The sequence below is a fragment of the Pyrus communis genome, chromosome 5 (assembly GCF_963583255.1).
Source record: "Pyrus communis chromosome 5, drPyrComm1.1, whole genome shotgun sequence".
Taxonomy (NCBI): domain Eukaryota; kingdom Viridiplantae; phylum Streptophyta; class Magnoliopsida; order Rosales; family Rosaceae; genus Pyrus; species Pyrus communis.
Genome location: NC_084807.1, coordinates 29,912,597 through 29,929,965, shown reverse-complemented (window position 1 = coordinate 29,929,965; position 17,369 = coordinate 29,912,597). Strand labels below are relative to the sequence as shown.

At 39.3% G+C, this 17,369-nt stretch overlaps 3 protein-coding genes across 6 annotated transcripts; 2 read left to right on the top strand and 1 right to left on the bottom strand.

Annotated features, from left to right (window-relative positions):
- Positions 1–2,872: 2,872 nt before the first annotated feature.
- Positions 2,873–3,445, top strand: LOC137734593 (secreted RxLR effector protein 161-like). The gene has a single exon (XM_068473829.1). It carries the CDS (start codon positions 2,873–2,875, stop codon positions 3,443–3,445), a length of 573 nt encoding a protein of 190 aa, XP_068329930.1.
- Positions 3,446–5,383: 1,938 nt separating this feature from the next.
- On the top strand, positions 5,384–8,480 carry LOC137734848 (uncharacterized). Of its 4 annotated transcripts, none has more exons than XM_068474151.1 (4): positions 5,384–5,504; positions 6,605–6,864; positions 6,942–7,049; positions 7,511–8,474. In XM_068474151.1, exons 2-4 carry the CDS (start codon positions 6,690–6,692, stop codon positions 8,251–8,253), a joined length of 1,026 nt encoding a protein of 341 aa, XP_068330252.1. In that variant the 5' UTR covers positions 5,384–5,504; positions 6,605–6,689; the 3' UTR covers positions 8,254–8,474. The 4 variants fall into 4 exon arrangements, with proteins under 4 accessions (XP_068330252.1, XP_068330250.1, XP_068330249.1 ...); XM_068474149.1 differs by having other exon boundaries at positions 5,385–5,504; positions 6,658–6,858; positions 7,511–8,480; XM_068474148.1 differs by having other exon boundaries at positions 5,385–5,504; positions 6,658–6,864; positions 7,511–8,477.
- A 188-nt stretch (positions 8,481–8,668) lies between these two features.
- On the bottom strand, positions 8,669–12,192 carry LOC137734849 (uncharacterized). The gene is made up of 2 exons (XM_068474153.1): positions 11,612–12,192; positions 8,669–9,759 (listed from the first exon to the last, which is right to left on the bottom strand). The coding sequence occupies exons 1-2, from the start codon at positions 12,049–12,051 to the stop codon at positions 9,135–9,137; spliced, it is 1,065 nt and encodes a 354-aa protein (XP_068330254.1). The 5' UTR covers positions 12,052–12,192; the 3' UTR covers positions 8,669–9,134.
- Positions 12,193–17,369: the final 5,177 nt, after the last annotated feature.

Sequence of the window (17,369 nt, the reverse complement as noted above, 5' to 3'; positions counted from 1 at the left end):
CCCTAAACCCTAAACCCTAAACCCTAAACCCTAAACCCTAAACCCTAAACCCTAAACCCTAAACCCTAAACCCTAAACCCTAAACCCTAAACCCTAAACCCTAAACCCTAAACCCTAAACCCTAAACCCTAAACCCTAAACCCTAAACCCTAAACCCTAAACCCTAAACCCTAAACCCTAAACCCTAAACCCTAAACCCTAAACCCTAAACCCTAAACCCTAAACCCTAAACCCTAAACCCTAAACCCTAAACCCTAAACCCTAAACCCTAAACCCTAAACCCTAAACCCTAAACCCTAAACCCTAAACCCTAAACCCTAAACCCTAAACCCTAAACCCTAAACCCTAAACCCTAAACCCTAAACCCTAAACCCTAAACCCTAAACCCTAAACCCTAAACCCTAAACCCTAAACCCTAAACCCTAAACCCTAAACCCTAAACCCTAAACCCTAAACCCTAAACCCTAAACCCTAAACCCTAAACCCTAAACCCTAAACCCTAAACCCTAAACCCTAAACCCTAAACCCTAAACCCTAAACCCTAAACCCTAAACCCTAAACCCTAAACCCTAAACCCTAAACCCTAAACCCTAAACCCTAAACCCTAAACCCTAAACCCTAAACCCTAAACCCTAAACCCTAAACCCTAAACCCTAAACCCTAAACCCTAAACCCTAAACCCTAAACCCTAAACCCTAAACCCTAAACCCTAAACCCTAAACCCTAAACCCTAAACCCTAAACCCTAAACCCTAAACCCTAAACCCTAAACCCTAAACCCTAAACCCTAAACCCTAAACCCTAAACCCTAAACCCTAAACCCTAAACCCTAAACCCTAAACCCTAAACCCTAAACCCTAAACCCTAAACCCTAAACCCTAAACCCTAAACCCTAAACCCTAAACCCTAAACCCTAAACCCTAAACCCTAAACCCTAAACCCTAAACCCTAAACCCTAAACCCTAAACCCTAAACCCTAAACCCTAAACCCTAAACCCTAAACCCTAAACCCTAAACCCTAAACCCTAAACCCTAAACCCTAAACCCTAAACCCTAAACCCTAAACCCTAAACCCTAAACCCTAAACCCTAAACCCTAAACCCTAAACCCTAAACCCTAAACCCTAAACCCTAAACCCTAAACCCTAAACCCTAAACCCTAAACCCTAAACCCTAAACCCTAAACCCTAAACCCTAAACCCTAAACCCTAAACCCTAAACCCTAAACCCTAAACCCTAAACCCTAAACCCTAAACCCTAAACCCTAAACCCTAAACCCTAAACCCTAAACCCTAAACCCTAAACCCTAAACCCTAAACCCTAAACCCTAAACCCTAAACCCTAAACCCTAAACCCTAAACCCTAAACCCTAAACCCTAAACCCTAAACCCTAAACCCTAAACCCTAAACCCTAAACCCTAAACCCTAAACCCTAAACCCTAAACCCTAAACCCTAAACCCTAAACCCTAAAACCCTAAACCCTAAACCCTAAACCCCTAAACCCTAAACCCTAAACCCTAAACCCTAAACCCTAAACCCTAAACCCCTAACCCTAAACCCTAAACCCTAAACCCTAAACCCTAAACCCCCAAACCCCAAACCCTAAACCCCTAACCCTCAAACCTTCAAACCCTCAACCCTCAACCCTCAAACCCCTATACTCTATACCCCTATACCCTAAACCCTAAACCCCTATACCTAAAGCAAGGCTGGTTGCAAAGGGCTATGCACAGAAACCCGGTTTGGACTACAATGAGACCTATGCACCAGTTGCTAGGTTGGACACTATTAGAACCTCAATAGCCTTGGCTGCACAAAGGAACTGGAAATTGTATCAGTTAGATGCAATGTTTTAAAAGACGCGCACCGAGGCGCGCTGAGACGGCTTTGGAGGCAGCGCGGGAGTGATAACGCCTCTGCCCAATGGGAGTGGGCGAAAACTCGTCGAGGCATGGTCAAGGCGACACTAGGCGGCTAAGACGCGCCTATAGGCAGTTGGTGGGCGTTCCTAGATCCATCCGCGACCCAAAATATAAGTCAACTGCTCTTTTTTCAAGCTCTGTCATCTGGGTTTAGGGTTATAGGATGTGCGGTGTCTTCACGAAGAAGACGACCGCGAAGAAGAAGAAGGATTTTTTGTTTTTTTTTAAGACTTGGTCCAAAACGACGTCGTTGTGGCGAAGTCTTTAATTTTTTTTTTAAATGACTTGGACCAAAACAACGTCATTTTGGCCAAGTCTGTTTTTGTTTTATTTTTAAAACCCCAAGAGTCCTTATTTCCTCTATTTTTCTCACCTGTTTCCTCTGTTTTTCTCAGCAGTCCTCTATTATTTCAGGTCCGGTAAGGCTTCGCCCACACCTAGGCTAAGTTATCCGTCGAACGTCTCGCCCACGCCTCACGCTTTTAATACATTGGTTAGATGTGAAATCAGTTTTCTTGAATGGAGTATTATAAGAATAGGTCTATGTTGAGCAACCTGAAGGTTTTGTAGTCAAAGGCAAGGAGGAAAATGTGTATAAGCTTCATAAGGCTCTCTATGGTCTAAAACAAGCTCCAAGAGCCTGGTATGGAGAGATTGACAACTATTTCTCACGGTGTGGTTTCGAGAAGAGCTTGAGTGAACCAATTATGTATATAAAGGCAAGAGGAGAAGATGTCTTGATCGTTTCTATCTATGTGGACGAAATAGTCTACACTGGCAGTTGCAAATGAATGCTAGAAGAGTTCAGGGAAGATATGAAAATGAAGTATGAGATGACAGACTTGGGACTTCTTCATCACTTCCTTGGGATATAAGTGATTCAAACTAACTCTAGCATCTTCATTCATCAGAAGAAGTATGGAAATTCTTTACTGAGTAAGTTTGGATTAAATGAAGCAAAGATTGTCACAACTTCCTCTTGTAGCTACTGAGAAGTTGTCTAAAGATGATGGAAGTGGATTTGCGAGTGAGGAAATGTATAGGAGTATTGTGGGAAGCCTTCTATATCTCACTGCTACAAGGCCAGATATAATGTATGCAACAAGTCTATTGGCAAGATTTATGCACTGTCCTACTAATAGACACTATGGAACTACAAAGAGGGTACTCAGATACATCAAGGGGACCTTGGATTATGGCCTCGAGTATGTGAAAGGAAGAAAAGCTTGTTTAATTGGCTTCTGTGATATTGATTGGGGTGGTTCATTGGAGGACAGTAAGAGCAAATCAGGATATGCATCCTCATTTGGCAGTGGTGTGTTCTCTTGGGCTTCAGTCAAGCAAAACTGTATTGCACTCTCAACTGCAGAGGCTGAATATATAACTGCATCAAAAGCTACAACTCAAGCAATATGGCTGAGGTTTGTTTTGGAAGATTTTGGAGAATTACAAACTGAAGTTACTCCCCTTCACTGTGATAACACTTCTGCCATTGCAATTACTAAGAATTCTGTATTTCATTAGAAGACTAAGCACATTGGCAGGAGGCATCATTTTATCAAAGATGCATTGCAGGAAGGCACATGATAAAGGAACTGCAGTCCTTATTGAAATTTGAGGAAGGAAGTTGCAAACCAGATTTGACTAACACATCCAAGTATTATCTCTCTCCCACTTCCAAGTGCACATTATCTTCATTTGTAGTGAGTTGATGCAGTCTCATTTGGCTTAGATATAGATGAATTATACATTCAACAGCCTGACTTCAGACTAAAGAACTGACCTAATCAAAGATGTTTATGGTGCTAGACATAATCGTACTGTTTCTGTTGACCCTTTTTTACAGCTATGGAAAGATAAAAATACTAGTCACGAAACCAAATCCCAACTTCTCTCGATTATCGTTTTCTGACCTTGTCACGCGTTGCGAGATGCAACAGTTCCCAGTGGTTGTCGATCACATATTTGCTTTATTCTTATAGATGCGTAGCATAGGATGCATTACTTCTTCCTGCATCAAGGATTATGTTCTGTTGTGTTTTTTTCCCTATACTGAATGACTACCAAAAATTTGATTTGGATGTGTACCATGATCCTTAACCATGCTTTTCACAGAGCACGATTTTGCAGGGCAATTACAGAATTACATATTACAGGCCTCATTCGAATGCCCAGCAAAAAACGTCATGACTCTGTGCAGAGAGTGGCCTTTGGTCTGTGACAAGTTGTACAAGTTCAGTTGACTCTAAATTTCCCCTCTTTACTTGCATCACGTTGGAAGTACCGTGTTTTAAACTAGTTATAAATAAATAAGATTCATAGTGAGCTTAACATTTGAAAAGGAAAAAATAAAAAATAAACTTAAATAATTTCAGATTTAAGAAGTTGAGATAAAACCACATTTGTTGGAGTTCACATATTCGGTTTCAAAGGATAGTAGAAAGCTTAAAGTCGTGCATTTTGCCTTGAAGTTGCTTGGATCACACAAATATAATCAAGGGTGAAATGGGATTAAAATGTATTTTTGAATATTGTTGGTGGTTTCATTACCAGAAATCATGATGATTCTCCTCTTGTTGTTGCGGGTACAAAACAACTAATAACTTCAACACTCATGGCTCAAGCTTTGGCTCTCAAAATGGGCATCATTCAAGATAAGGATACTAAAATTCTATCCATTCATCGTAAATTATGTGATCATAAATTATTAAATACTGTTTGTATTTAATTTTAAATAAAATAATTTAAAATAATTTCTGACCGCATTGTTTGTGTTTAATTTTTAATAAAATAATTTATGATCGCACAATGTACGATAAGCGAATAGGATGTAAGAATCTTTAGGATCCTCCAAAGACGATCCGGATGGAATCCAAATCCTACAATTCATACTAAACGTGCTATAGAGGGTGATTTGAAAATTCTTATTTATTGTCTTCTTACCTTGGCAAATTAGGATTAATGCATATACATTTTAAATTGAGCTAGTGATTTCACTTGTTTGACTCTTCTTGCTTGAGTTGACATAGGGGCTTTGCCTCTTAATCTTTACTTCCTTACAAAACATATTCTGAAATGCATAGGCTTGTCAAGTTTTTTTCTTTGTCCAGAAAAATACATAAGCTTTCAAGTTCGAATAGCCTAGTTAAATGGTTGAAGATAAATAAAAAACTACAAGCTAATTTTAAATACTCAATTAAAATTAGCTTTTAGTTTTTTATTTATCTTCATCCACTTATCTAGACTACTCAAACTTGAAACAGAAAAATAAAATTTTGTAGACCACATTTAAATTTTTTTCTCTAATTCCAAAATAATAAAAAAACGAAAGCGGGAAGCGGGAAGGGACTGGATTGCCAATATTCTAGATGAAAGGGTGACGTGGCATAAGAACGATGCATTAATAAAAATTTGTAATTTATTATTTAACCTGCATTTTGTTTTGTTTCTACAAAGGGGAAGCAAAAAAGGAAAAACAAAAGGGGCAGAGTGACTGAGTCAGAGAGAGTCAGTTGCTTAAATTTTCAGAAACCCTAACCTAATGGCTACTACTGTAAATGGACGAACCCAATGAGCGAACGAGGTATGCCTTTCTTTTCTTTTGCTTCGAATGATAGATACTAGTCTTCTCTCTCGTCTGTGTGTAAATTCTAAATTGGAATCGATATTTTTTGTTTATGTTGGTGGATTTCATTTCTGTTTTCAATTGGAGTTATAGATTTGCGTCCCAGCTTCCATGTATAGTTTTTGGGAATTATTTTAGCTCGACGTCTTAAACAAATGAGGTTTAGTTATATTATCAGACCCAGACTGCAAAATTCCTTCTGCATTCTTATTCAAAGGAAAAGAGTTTTATTCTCTTCCAAGCTGAAATTTGGGCGGGCAATTTGTAATTGCACTTTTACTTGATTTGGTATATTGTAATCGTATGAATGTAAGGTATAATTTTTCAAACAGATTAATCATATTGTGGAGGGAAAAAAAAAAAAAAAAGGAAAATTCTTGAGGCCATCTTTTGCCCTAGAAACCATTGAAGGCTTAAACCGTAGGTTTTAATGCCCATGTTCCTAGATAACTTAGGGCTCGTTTGAATGTACTTTTAAAATGACATAAAGTACTTTTAGAGAAAATGTTTTTGGGTTCAAAAGCACTTAAAGTGCTTTCAGCAAGAAGCACTAGTTATGTGCTTCTTCTAGAAAGCACTTTAAGTGATTTTCCAAGATTTATTTGCATCTTTATTAAAGATTGGTTTTAAAAAAAAAATTCACTAAAAGCGCTTTCAGTCATTTTAAAAGCATATACAAACGAGCTCTTAAATCCTTAACTCTAAGCTTTAAACTGCATTTTGACTTTCATTGAAGTGGCAATCCTTGTGCATTTGGACAATCGCGTCCTCCAGTCTCCAAGTAAAGAATCAGAATGTTACCATATATAGGGCGGTTAGGAGATGTACCTGGGGTGGAACTCACGAGCAGTGAAATTAACCACTTATTTGTTGATTTCTATATCCCGTCGTTTTAGTAATTCTAAGTCGTTCATGTGAAAATCTGTGGGCTTACTGTCAGTTCTCTGTTTCATTTGTCTTGGTTAGTATTCATGCATCAGTGATTGCAATTTTCATGTCAGGATTGATTAACTTCTCTTTCCTGATTCAATTTACCTAAGATGATGTCTTTCATATAGATAGCATGGAAATTTGGTATTTTCTTGACATAGGTCATTCTTGGATGATTCAGAATTTTATCCTCCAACACCACTAGCTTTTAAAATGAAACCAAAAACAACTGCTGTGCCTAGAGCTCAGAGATCCAAACCTTTTCAGGGGGATGGACCTAATTGGGTTCTTATTGCTGGTGGTGCCTTGTTAAGTACATTGTCAATTCGTCTTGGTTACAAGCTGAAGCAAGCACTTGACACAAAGCCCCAGGAGAATGCTAGTAATGGTTCGAAGATTTTTAATGTGTATAGCTTTTTCCTTACAGTGGCTCCTTCGACCTTTTAACACTGTTGTCAATTTCAGGAAGTGGAAAATCCTCTGACCCAAGAAAGTCTGCAGGTTGCCGTGTGCACTCAAACGTTTATTCCTTGACACAACAAAATGATGGTGGTTGCTTTAATTGCATGTCAGGTGTGGAGTAGTAAATTCTTGGCTTGGAATTTCTGAGGTTTAAACAAGTAGTTTCTGTTCAGGATTCAAAATTAGTTTTGGCCAGTGGTTGATTACACCTTCATTTGCATGGTTCTCCTTTGGGTGTGAAAGCTTGTCTGATATATTGTGAGATACAACCATATTGAAAAAGAAGAGAATGAGAAACTCGGTGTTCAGTTTTTAATGCTACACCTTAATCTAACTGGGCTTTGTTGAGAATAACAACAATTGGACTCTTTCCGAAGAGTGAGGCTGAAGAACTGTATGGAATTGCGTTATGTTTGGATTGATGCTAGTTGAGTTTCATTAGAATTGCATTATGTTTGTTGCAATTTATTTGCAGTTCACCCTTATTGCTTGATGAGCAATAGCGTGATATATTATTTGACAGCCCATTATAATAATTCGGTTGTTTCATATATGTAATGGGTTTGAAATAGGAACTGAGGGCATGATGGAGATGAAGTGCCTGCCCAATGACCAGATGCTGACTGAATCTGATGGTGCCCTGCCTTTAGTCATGGTTCCAGCCCCTGAATTTAACAAGGAGAATGGCTTTGTCTGGGCATCTTCTCCGGATCACCTTGAGTTGCCTCCAAAGCCATTCCTCCACTATTCAAACTGCTCAGATTCTCCGTGTGTTTCAGAATCTGGGTCTGACATCTTCATTAAGCGGGAAGTCATACAAAAACTGAGGCAACAACTGAAGAGAAGAGATGACATGATCTTAGAGATGCAGGATCAGATTCAAGAGCTGCAGAGTTCGCTGAATGCGCAGCTGGCACATTCTACCAATCTACAGTCACAACTTGATTCAGCAAACAGGGACTTTTTTGATTCGGAGAGAGAAATCCAAAGGCTTAGGAAGGCAATCGCTGATCACTGCGTGGGACATGTGAGCCCCATTGACAGATCACCCCAGGTCACTATTTGGCAACCTGAAGAAAGAAATGGTCATGTGAATGGATTTCCTGATGGGGAAAGCAACTTTGATGCAACCGAAAGAGGAAGAGGGGATGGAGAGAGGATTGAGATGCTGAAGAGGGAAGTAGGAGAATTGAAGGAGGTGATAGAAGGAAAGGAATACTTGCTACAAAGCTACAAGGAGCAAAAAGCAGAGTTCTCACTGAAAATCAAAGAGTTGCAGCAGAGACTGGATTCTCAACTCCTCAATATTTTGTAGGAAACTTTTTGTTTTTGTGTATTCTTTTGCTTGTTCTGCTATTCATAAGCTTCATTTTCCTCCCTCTCCTTACCATACTTAGTTTAGATTAATTTTCTTATGATGTACTTTGTGCGTGTATGCGACCTGGATGAATGAGATCTTGGTGTTTGGAGTAGCAAAAGCTTGCATAGTGGTGGGAGGGTCATTTTATCAGCATGAACCGGAAGTTGCATTTTTGGAGAAATGCCTCCTACTGTCCAGAAATGCATTTCCCATAAATGTTTTGGTCCTTCGCTACCTCCGTTTAGTTACTTTTATTTTTGATTCAGTTGCAGTATCCAGACCTTGTCAAGGCATTTCGATTTTGGGAATCGAAATCCTTGTGGACGTGACAACCCCCTTCCCTCCTTCCTTCTACAAAGTTTGGTACTGCAAACGAATGGAGAGGAATCAAAGTTAAAACTTCAGACCCTTTGAGGCAAAATAATTATAATCCACTGCTTCTTCATACATGAGAAACTACTCTCATTCTACGCAATTCCAGATTTCAAAAATACAAGGAAATGAAGAAATGATCAAAATAAAAAGCTCAATTCTCTCAAAGGAGAACCTTTTAACGTAATGTTCTCTTCTGTGACAGCGTGGCAAAGGCAGTCCGCTAATATAATTAAATATAAAAGCTATCTATCTTCCATTGTCACTGCAGTATGTGGCTTCATTGGTAGTTTCCCCACGAGTGATTCAAATTTTAAAAGCATTGCTCCAATTCCCATGCTGCATGAAATTCACAACAATTCCAAGACGGCCGATGCTAATTCATTTGCCATGGAATGGGCTTTCCTGTTTATAAACAGCTTCTCTGCCCGTGATCAAGTATGATTTGCCAAGAGCTTTATTGGTTAACGAGTGTTCAAATCAAACTCCCCAACTTCACGCCAGCCGTCCTGCATGCCCGTGGATCCATTCTCAGTCTCTTCATCATTTAAAAAATCCTCACATGGTTCCTTCTCATCTCTTTGCATATTATTTCCCCATCCATTTATCATCTCTTCTGGGTTAACCCCATGTTCCTGCTCTCTCATGTCATGCCCAATCGAAACGTCATTGCCTTCAGACCCAAGTGCACTTGCCCTTATTGGGGCCCGAGCTAACATTTCAGCATGTGCTTGCGACTCAACCCGAGCTTGCTCTGCCTGAGCTCGTAATTTAGCTTCCCGGCCAGCTTTCTCTCTTGAATCAAACTCTGCTTTCAATTCCAGACATGTCCTTTTTTCTTCTTGGCAAAGTGCCTGCTCAATCATAAGTCTCTCTTCAGACCGAAATTCCCCCAAAGCTCGCTTACGGGAAATTATGTTAAAGGCTAGTGCTTGTTTCTCAAATGTTGCTGTAAACTCTGCAACTTTAGAAGATATGTTGTGATCCCACTGCTGAGAGCGAGATGGAATCAGGCCTGTGGTGTCAGAGTCAAGGATTCTGTCATCCTCCTCTGCCTCATAATCTGCCACTACATGATAAGGCAGCAACCTGCCAATTTAAGGGGAGAATAGATATAAGAATGCCTCGGGAGTGCCACAAATTCTCAAAAGTTCAAGCATAAGCAATTTAAATAAACACCCGGAGACAAAGCTTACTACTTTCAACCATCAATTGGGAATATTTCAAGTGGGAATTAGGCACCACCATCTTAAAGGTAACATAGTCTACAAATTTGTAATTATCCTTATTCATAAACATCAGACTATGCTAACTGGTAATAAGTGTCAAAAACATATAGGCCAGGTTCGGGTGACACATCAAAAACATTTCAAACAATTAAATCGGAGCACATTAAATGGTTTAGATCACCACAACTCCCCAGAGAAAAGGAGAAAAGACGGGGAAATATAACTAGAGGGACAAAACAGCTTATATACCAACTGCATTCACATCCACAACCAACCTCTTTGACTCAAGATGACATTTCATCAACTACATGTAGCAGAATGCAAACTACCAGATAAAGAGAAATAACAAGGCTAAGAGTAAATGGACTTATAGCCAGGGCAACAAGTAATGATGACTCACTTTGCTTAATCCATCTATCCCATAAGGCGCACTAGCCGTAAAGGGTAATATTAACATGAAACACAAGATTCCAGGTATTTATATTTAATCTCCTAATACTATTCTGCTACCACAAGATTATACACCTCTCTCTCTCTCTCTCTCTCTCTCTCTCTCTCTCTCTCTCTTCTCTGGAATGAGTCCAGGATATGACTGTGTTATGAATTATAGGTGCTATTCTGGGACATCGGTTTAGACTTTAGACACAATGCTAAATAATCCAAAAACCCATACAGAAATGTCCACAGGACTGGATAAACTAGTATTAACTTTTGAAGTATCCATTAGCTTAGGCATGTTGAAGAACCTTCTGCATGATTTCCATGGAAGTCAGGTTGGTTCCTCATCCATTAATGATAACATTCTTTTGAAGGGCGAGATTATGGGTTCAACTACTAATGGAGTAGGCTGCGAGCTCGTAGAAGGGGAAACAAGGGAAAGTGAAAACTCTTTTTTTAAGGAAAGAAACTATATTTTAGGACAATACAGTTACACGAAGGGATAAGAAGTCCACATAAAAAATATAAACAAACAGTGAAAACAAAAATGAAACCGCCCTAAAATGTAAACAGTTAAGAAAGCTGGGGGAGCTAACTGATAGCAGCTTTCCAATCAAGCCAAATAACTGAAAAGGACAAAGTTTTCAAGATCTGTTGAAACCAAAGTCCATATGAAGACCAGAAACAAACTTTCTCCCATAAGTCCTCTCAGATGCTATCATAAGGTGCACAAGATATTATATCTAAACGAATCTGTTAAGCAAAATAGTAACTCTCATGTGTCAATAAAAGGTGGAGCACATGAACTCAATCAAAAAAAATCACAAACTGTAAAACTAGGTCCTATTAAATGCAAACCAGCATGGAATATATAAGCAAAGACAGTAGAGCTTTGCTTCAGGGACATGACACTGAAACCCCACAAGTACAAAGGGCACAAACAATTTCAAGGTATTGACGTGGAGATTAAAATGATAACAATGTGAGAATGTGTAGCTAGCAGATATCCTGGAATAGGTGATGAGGTAATGTATGAGAGCAAGGATTCTTCCATTACCCAATAAATTAGCAGTTGCCTCAACAATGTTTGTAGTTGGTCAATCAAGATGTTTGAATTAAGTCATAATTTTCAATAAAAAATTTCCATTTTCAAATTAGAGATAAAGATATGAGGACCTAAATTCGCAAAACAAAGAATAGAAAATGCAAGCGAAAAAGTAAACGAAACCAAGGATTTCAATGAGATGGAAACCCTAATCAGTAAAAAAATTAACCTCTCGCAGGCGTCTTCGAGGGAAGAGAAGGGACGCTTGAAATCGGGATGGCAGACCCGCCAGGCGTCCTGGTACGCCATCTGTAGCTCCGCCTGGTTCCCGGGTCGGATCACCCTCTGCTGTTGCTGCTGCTGCTGCTGTTGTTGGGGCTGTTGGGGCTGCTGCTGCTGTTGCCGTGGGTTGGCAACAGGATTTTGTTGGAGATTAGGAGCGGAATTAGGGTTAGGGTGGAGATTGATGGGTCGGAGTGGGCGCAAATGGGCATCGATGTTGGAAGGGAAACGGGAAATGGCAGCGGCCTGTTGGGCTTGTTGCTGTTGCCTTTGCAGTTGTTGCAGGAGCAATAACTGTTGCTGTTGATGCTGTTGGTTTTGTTGCTGTTGCTGTTGTTGCTGCTGTAGCAATAGTTGCTGCTGCTGCAATGCCTTCTCATCTTCCATGCCTGCCTTATATCTCTTCACCTGCGACTGCGAGGTTTGGCTGAAATATGTCAGTCTACCTTCAGCAGCTCAAGAAAAATGTTAAGAGTCCCCCGTTTTGACGACGCACTCGGCCTCTCTGCCACAACTCTGCCCTTTCTTCAAAACCCCTATGCACGCTAGGCAAATTTACACAAATAGCACTGGACTTTTGTACATTTACCCACTATACTGAATAAATTTACAATTTATTAATTTGCATATATTTACAATACACCACCCACGTCCAATTTTCATCAAAAATTTGAGAAATGCGAGAAACCTTCTTAATTACTTTGTTGTTTTTATTCACATTCTTCTCATGTGAAAATATTAAAATGTAAAAATAGGTGAAAAGGTTGCTGACACTCGCTCTAAATTTTTTATGTTTAATCACAATACTTGGATAGTTTTGTTAATTTTTAAGGTTAATTTTGTTAATTCAGTCACCTAACTACACTATTTCTCCACCCACATGACACGCCCCGGTTCCTGTGTTTGAAGGACAACGGGATAGTCACGTGTTGGCCGACACTCGAGGGTGACGCAAGCTATTTAATGAATGCATATGCCAAGAACATGTGAAACATGCATATAATTTTCGCACGTAACCACGCAATATAATATCCAAATACAAACCTTAACAAAATAATAGTAATAAGGTACGGGTCATTGGACCAAAGGAGAATATTCAACTACCAACAATTTAAAAGTGATAATGCATGAACATAATTAGAGCGTACTACTATTTAAGATTACAAAGAAAGCGGTCCTACACCGAGAGGACTTGAAGATACTAATACGGGAATGCCTCAACGTCGGGATCAATCACATGCCTCATTTCTAAGTCCTGAATGGAGCGCAAAACAAAATATAAATGGACCAAGTTTATATATAGTAATACTAAAACAATTACTCGTCAACGTACTAATCCCCAGTTTTATAAACCCATATAGCATAATAAATAGTAGGTTTTCCGAAAACCCTAGCATGCCATAAAACCTTCATAAAACATATATCGTATATAGTGTGCTTAGTAGTGGTATCACAATTGCCCGAATGCCCTACATCGCCCGCCCAAAGGCATATATAAATCTTCGGCTCAAGGCCCTACATCGTCCACCCAAAGGCATATATAAATCTTCCGCCCAAAGGCCCTACATCGCCCGCCTGAAGGCATATACAAATCAATATCCACTAAGTAAGAATAGAAAATCATAAACATAATCTTTCCAAAATATATCTCATCGAAGCTCGATAGCTCAACATCATATCATAAATCATATTCATAAATATCTCAATAACGTAAATTCGATGAAGCATGATATTTCATAAAGCGTAAATCTGATAACTCATTAAAAGTTTCATAAAACGTAGTCATAAAATCATGATTTTCATGTATGCATTTCTAGTAATAAAATCATGCATCTTGGAAGGGATTCACTCACAGATACTCCGTCGCTAAAGAGCCGTTTGAACTAGGGAGGACGGAAACTCCACCAACAAACGCACCTAAGCACATAAAAGGACTAATTAATAAAATTCTACTAAAATGATTGAATTTGGGAAAATGGTGTGCGGATTTGGAATTAGGACGCCGAAATTAGGCTAGGAGGGGTCCCGGCCAAAACACGAAAAAGGTCAACCAAAAGTCAATGTTGACTGTCAATGAAAGTCAACGGTCAGGTCAATGGGTTGGGTCAACCCAGTCGCCTAAAAACCCACCAGAAACTGGGTTTTTGGCAGGAAACCTGTGCAATTTTCAAAGCTTCATAACTTCTTCATTTTCTTAACCAAATCCAACCCATAATATATCAAAACCAAGCTAGGAAACTATAGAACAAGATTATACCTATTTGGAAGCCCAGTGGTTGCCAAAGATGGCCGAAAAATGGCCTAAAAGATGATTGATCTGCGGGAAAACTAGGGAACTCGTTGGAAACTGGGTAAACTTTAAACGTTCATAACTTCATCAATACTCAACGAAATCCAGTGATTCAAAAACAAAAATCATACTTCTCAATGAGACGAAGAGAATGATACTTTTCTTGACGGTTAACTTGTTGTGGTTTGGCCAAAAAAATGGCTCGAAAGTGGCTGTCTTCGTCGGAAAACTAGGGAAGATTTCCTCGTGAGTTTCCTACGTCCAAACATTACCAAAACTTCTCAAAACTACTTACAAACATACACCAAGACACGATCTACAACTTTTGGACAAGTTTCGAGGCTTACCTTTGCCGGAAGAGGTGGAAACTCACCGGAGAGTTTCGGTGAATAGTAAATGTTAAAATAAAGATAAGGGTTTGGGGGCTTTTATGGGTTCGTGAGTTCACCTAGAGGGGAGGGGATGGTGGTGGAGGGTTTTTGTCATTGTTGTTTGTTGTTGTTTGTTATGGAAAGGATGAGGCAGAGGGAGAGCCGAGAGGTGAAGGAGATAGTGTAGGGAAAGTGAAAGTGTTTAGAGAGAGAGATAAAACAAAAATGGGAAATGGGGTGCATGGGACAAGGGGAAAAGCAAGGGCACACCTTTCCATTATGGGTCCAGTGGCTCACAATTTAAGGTCACAAGAGACGAAATGTGAAAATACCAAAATACACTTGACATTACGAAAATAAGGACGGGGTATTACAATCTACCCCCTTAAGAGAATTTCGTCCTCGAAATTCACTACCTCAAGTAAACAGATACGGATATTGATTTCTCAACAGTTCTTCAGTTTTTCACGTCGCTTCCTTAACTGCATGGTTTCTCCACAACGCATTTACCAACAGAATAACTTTGTTTCTTAGAGCTTTATCATGTCGGTCGATGATTTCCACTGGCTCCTCTACATAGCTCATGTCCTGTCTTACTTCATATATACAGCCTACTTGTCCACTTGCGTAGCGAACTCAAAGAATAAGCCATCGATATTACAGTCTGCGAAGTATGTGATAGAGCAGGATGTTGCGGAGTATGTGAAACAGGATGAATAATTTTCTAGAAAGTGAAAATGGATAGATAGAAACCAAAATAGCTAATGCAGAATCTCTTTATACCAGCTTGGAAATAGGAGGATATCACCATGGATTTTGTGTATGGATTATCGAGCACGCGGTCAAGATTTGATAGTGTATGGGTGATTGTGGATATGCTCACTAAGACTCCTCATTTCTTACCAGTTCGAAAGAATTACACACTGGAGAAGCTAGCACAACTATTCATTGATAATATTGTTAAATTTCATAGTGTACCCGTCACCGTTGTTTCAGACAGAGATCCAAGATTCACCTTCAAATTTTGGAGAGTATTCCATGACGCCATGAATACTCAACTTTTGTACAGCACTGCCTATCACTCACAGACTGATGGTCAATCTGAAAGGACGATCCAAACTTTGGAGGACATGCTGAGGGTGTGTGTTCTCTAATGGAAGGGTAGTTGGGATAATTTTTTGCCATTGATCGAGTTCACATACAATAACAGTTACCACTCCAGCATCGGCATGACACATTTTAAAGTATTGTATGGAAGGGTGTGCCAGACACCACTATGTTGGATTGAGGTTGGTGAGCAGGTGTTAGTGGGCCTAGAAATTTTCAACATCACTAATGCTAACATCCAGTTGATAAAGAGAAATTTGAAGACGGTGCAAGATCGACAAAAGAGCATCGTTGATCGACATTCTAGGGATCGTGAGTATGAGATTGCTGATTTTGTCTTTCTAAAGTTGTCACTTTGGAAGGGTGTGGTTCGTTTTGGTAAGCGAGGGAAATTGAGTCATCGATATGTCAGCCCCTACAGAATCATAGAGATAATTGGCACGGTTGCTTATAGATTGAAGTTACCACCAGAGTTGTCGTAATACACGATGTATTTAATGTTTCCATGCTTCGAAAGTACATACCATATCTATCTTGTGTTTTACAACCGCAACCGTTAGAAGTAAGTCAGGACATGAGTTATGTTGATGAGCCAATAGCGATTATCGACCGACAGGATAAAGCGGTGAGAAACAAGGTCATTCCATTGGTAAAGGTGTTGTGGATGAACCACGCAGTCGAGGAAGTGACTTGGGAAGCATAATAACTAATGAGAAGTCAATATCCGTACCTATTTACTTGAGGTAGTAAATTTTGGGGACGAAATTCTCTTAAGGAGGGTAGATTGTGATACCCCGTCCTTAATTTAATGTTTTTGTATTATTAAATGGTGTGAATTTTACCCTCGTGGCAAGATTTGACTTTCGTTGACCACTTCGTTGAAACGTGTATGACTAACCTTCTTAATTTATTCTTATTGTACTCACCGCCACGAACGTGTGGGCACGAACGAATTCGAATCTAGAGATGTAACGAAGAGTTTACATTTTCGAAACGTTGAACGTTCTTTCTGGTATTCCAAGTTCCGTCTCTAGTGACCTTAATTTGTGAGCCACTAGGACCCACAACGAAAAGTATGTCCCCATGCTTTTCCCTTTGTCCCGTGCACCACCTTCCAAAATGCATGATTTAATTACTAAAAAAACATGATTTTATGACTACGTTTTATAAAACGTTTATTGAGTTATCGAATTTACGCTTTATGAAATATCATGCTTTATAGGATTTATGTTTGAAATATTTATGATTATATATATATACACTTATGAACATGGTTTATGATGATGATTTAAGCTAGAACACTCATATGATTTATGATATGATGTTTGAGCTATTGAGCTCCGATGATATATATTTTTGAAAGATTATGTTCTTGATTTTTCTGTGCTCACTTAGTGGATATTTATATATGTGTGTGTGTGTGTGTGTGTGTGTGTGTATGCCTTCGGGGCAGGCGATGTAGTGCCTTCGGGCGGAAGATACATATGCCTTCGGGCGAGCAATGTAGTGCCTTATGGCAGAAGATATATATGTATTCGGGCTAGCAATGTAGTGTCTTTAGAAGGAAAATATATATATGCCTTCGAGCAAGCGATGTAGTGCCTTCGGGCGATTGTGATACCACTACTCAACACACTATATACAATATATGTTTTATGAAGGTTTTATGGCATGCTAGGATTTTCGAAAAACATATTACTTATTATGCTATATGAGTTATCTAAAATTGGGGGTTAGTACATCGAAGAATAATTGTTTTAGTATTACATATATATAAACTTGGTCCACTCATGTTTTGTTTTGCGCCCCCTTCAGGACCTAGAAATGAGGCATATGACCCAAGCTATGAGGCATTTCCATTATGATGATGATTTAAGCTAGAACGCTTATATGATTTATGATATGATGTTTGAGCTATTGAGCTCCGATGATATATA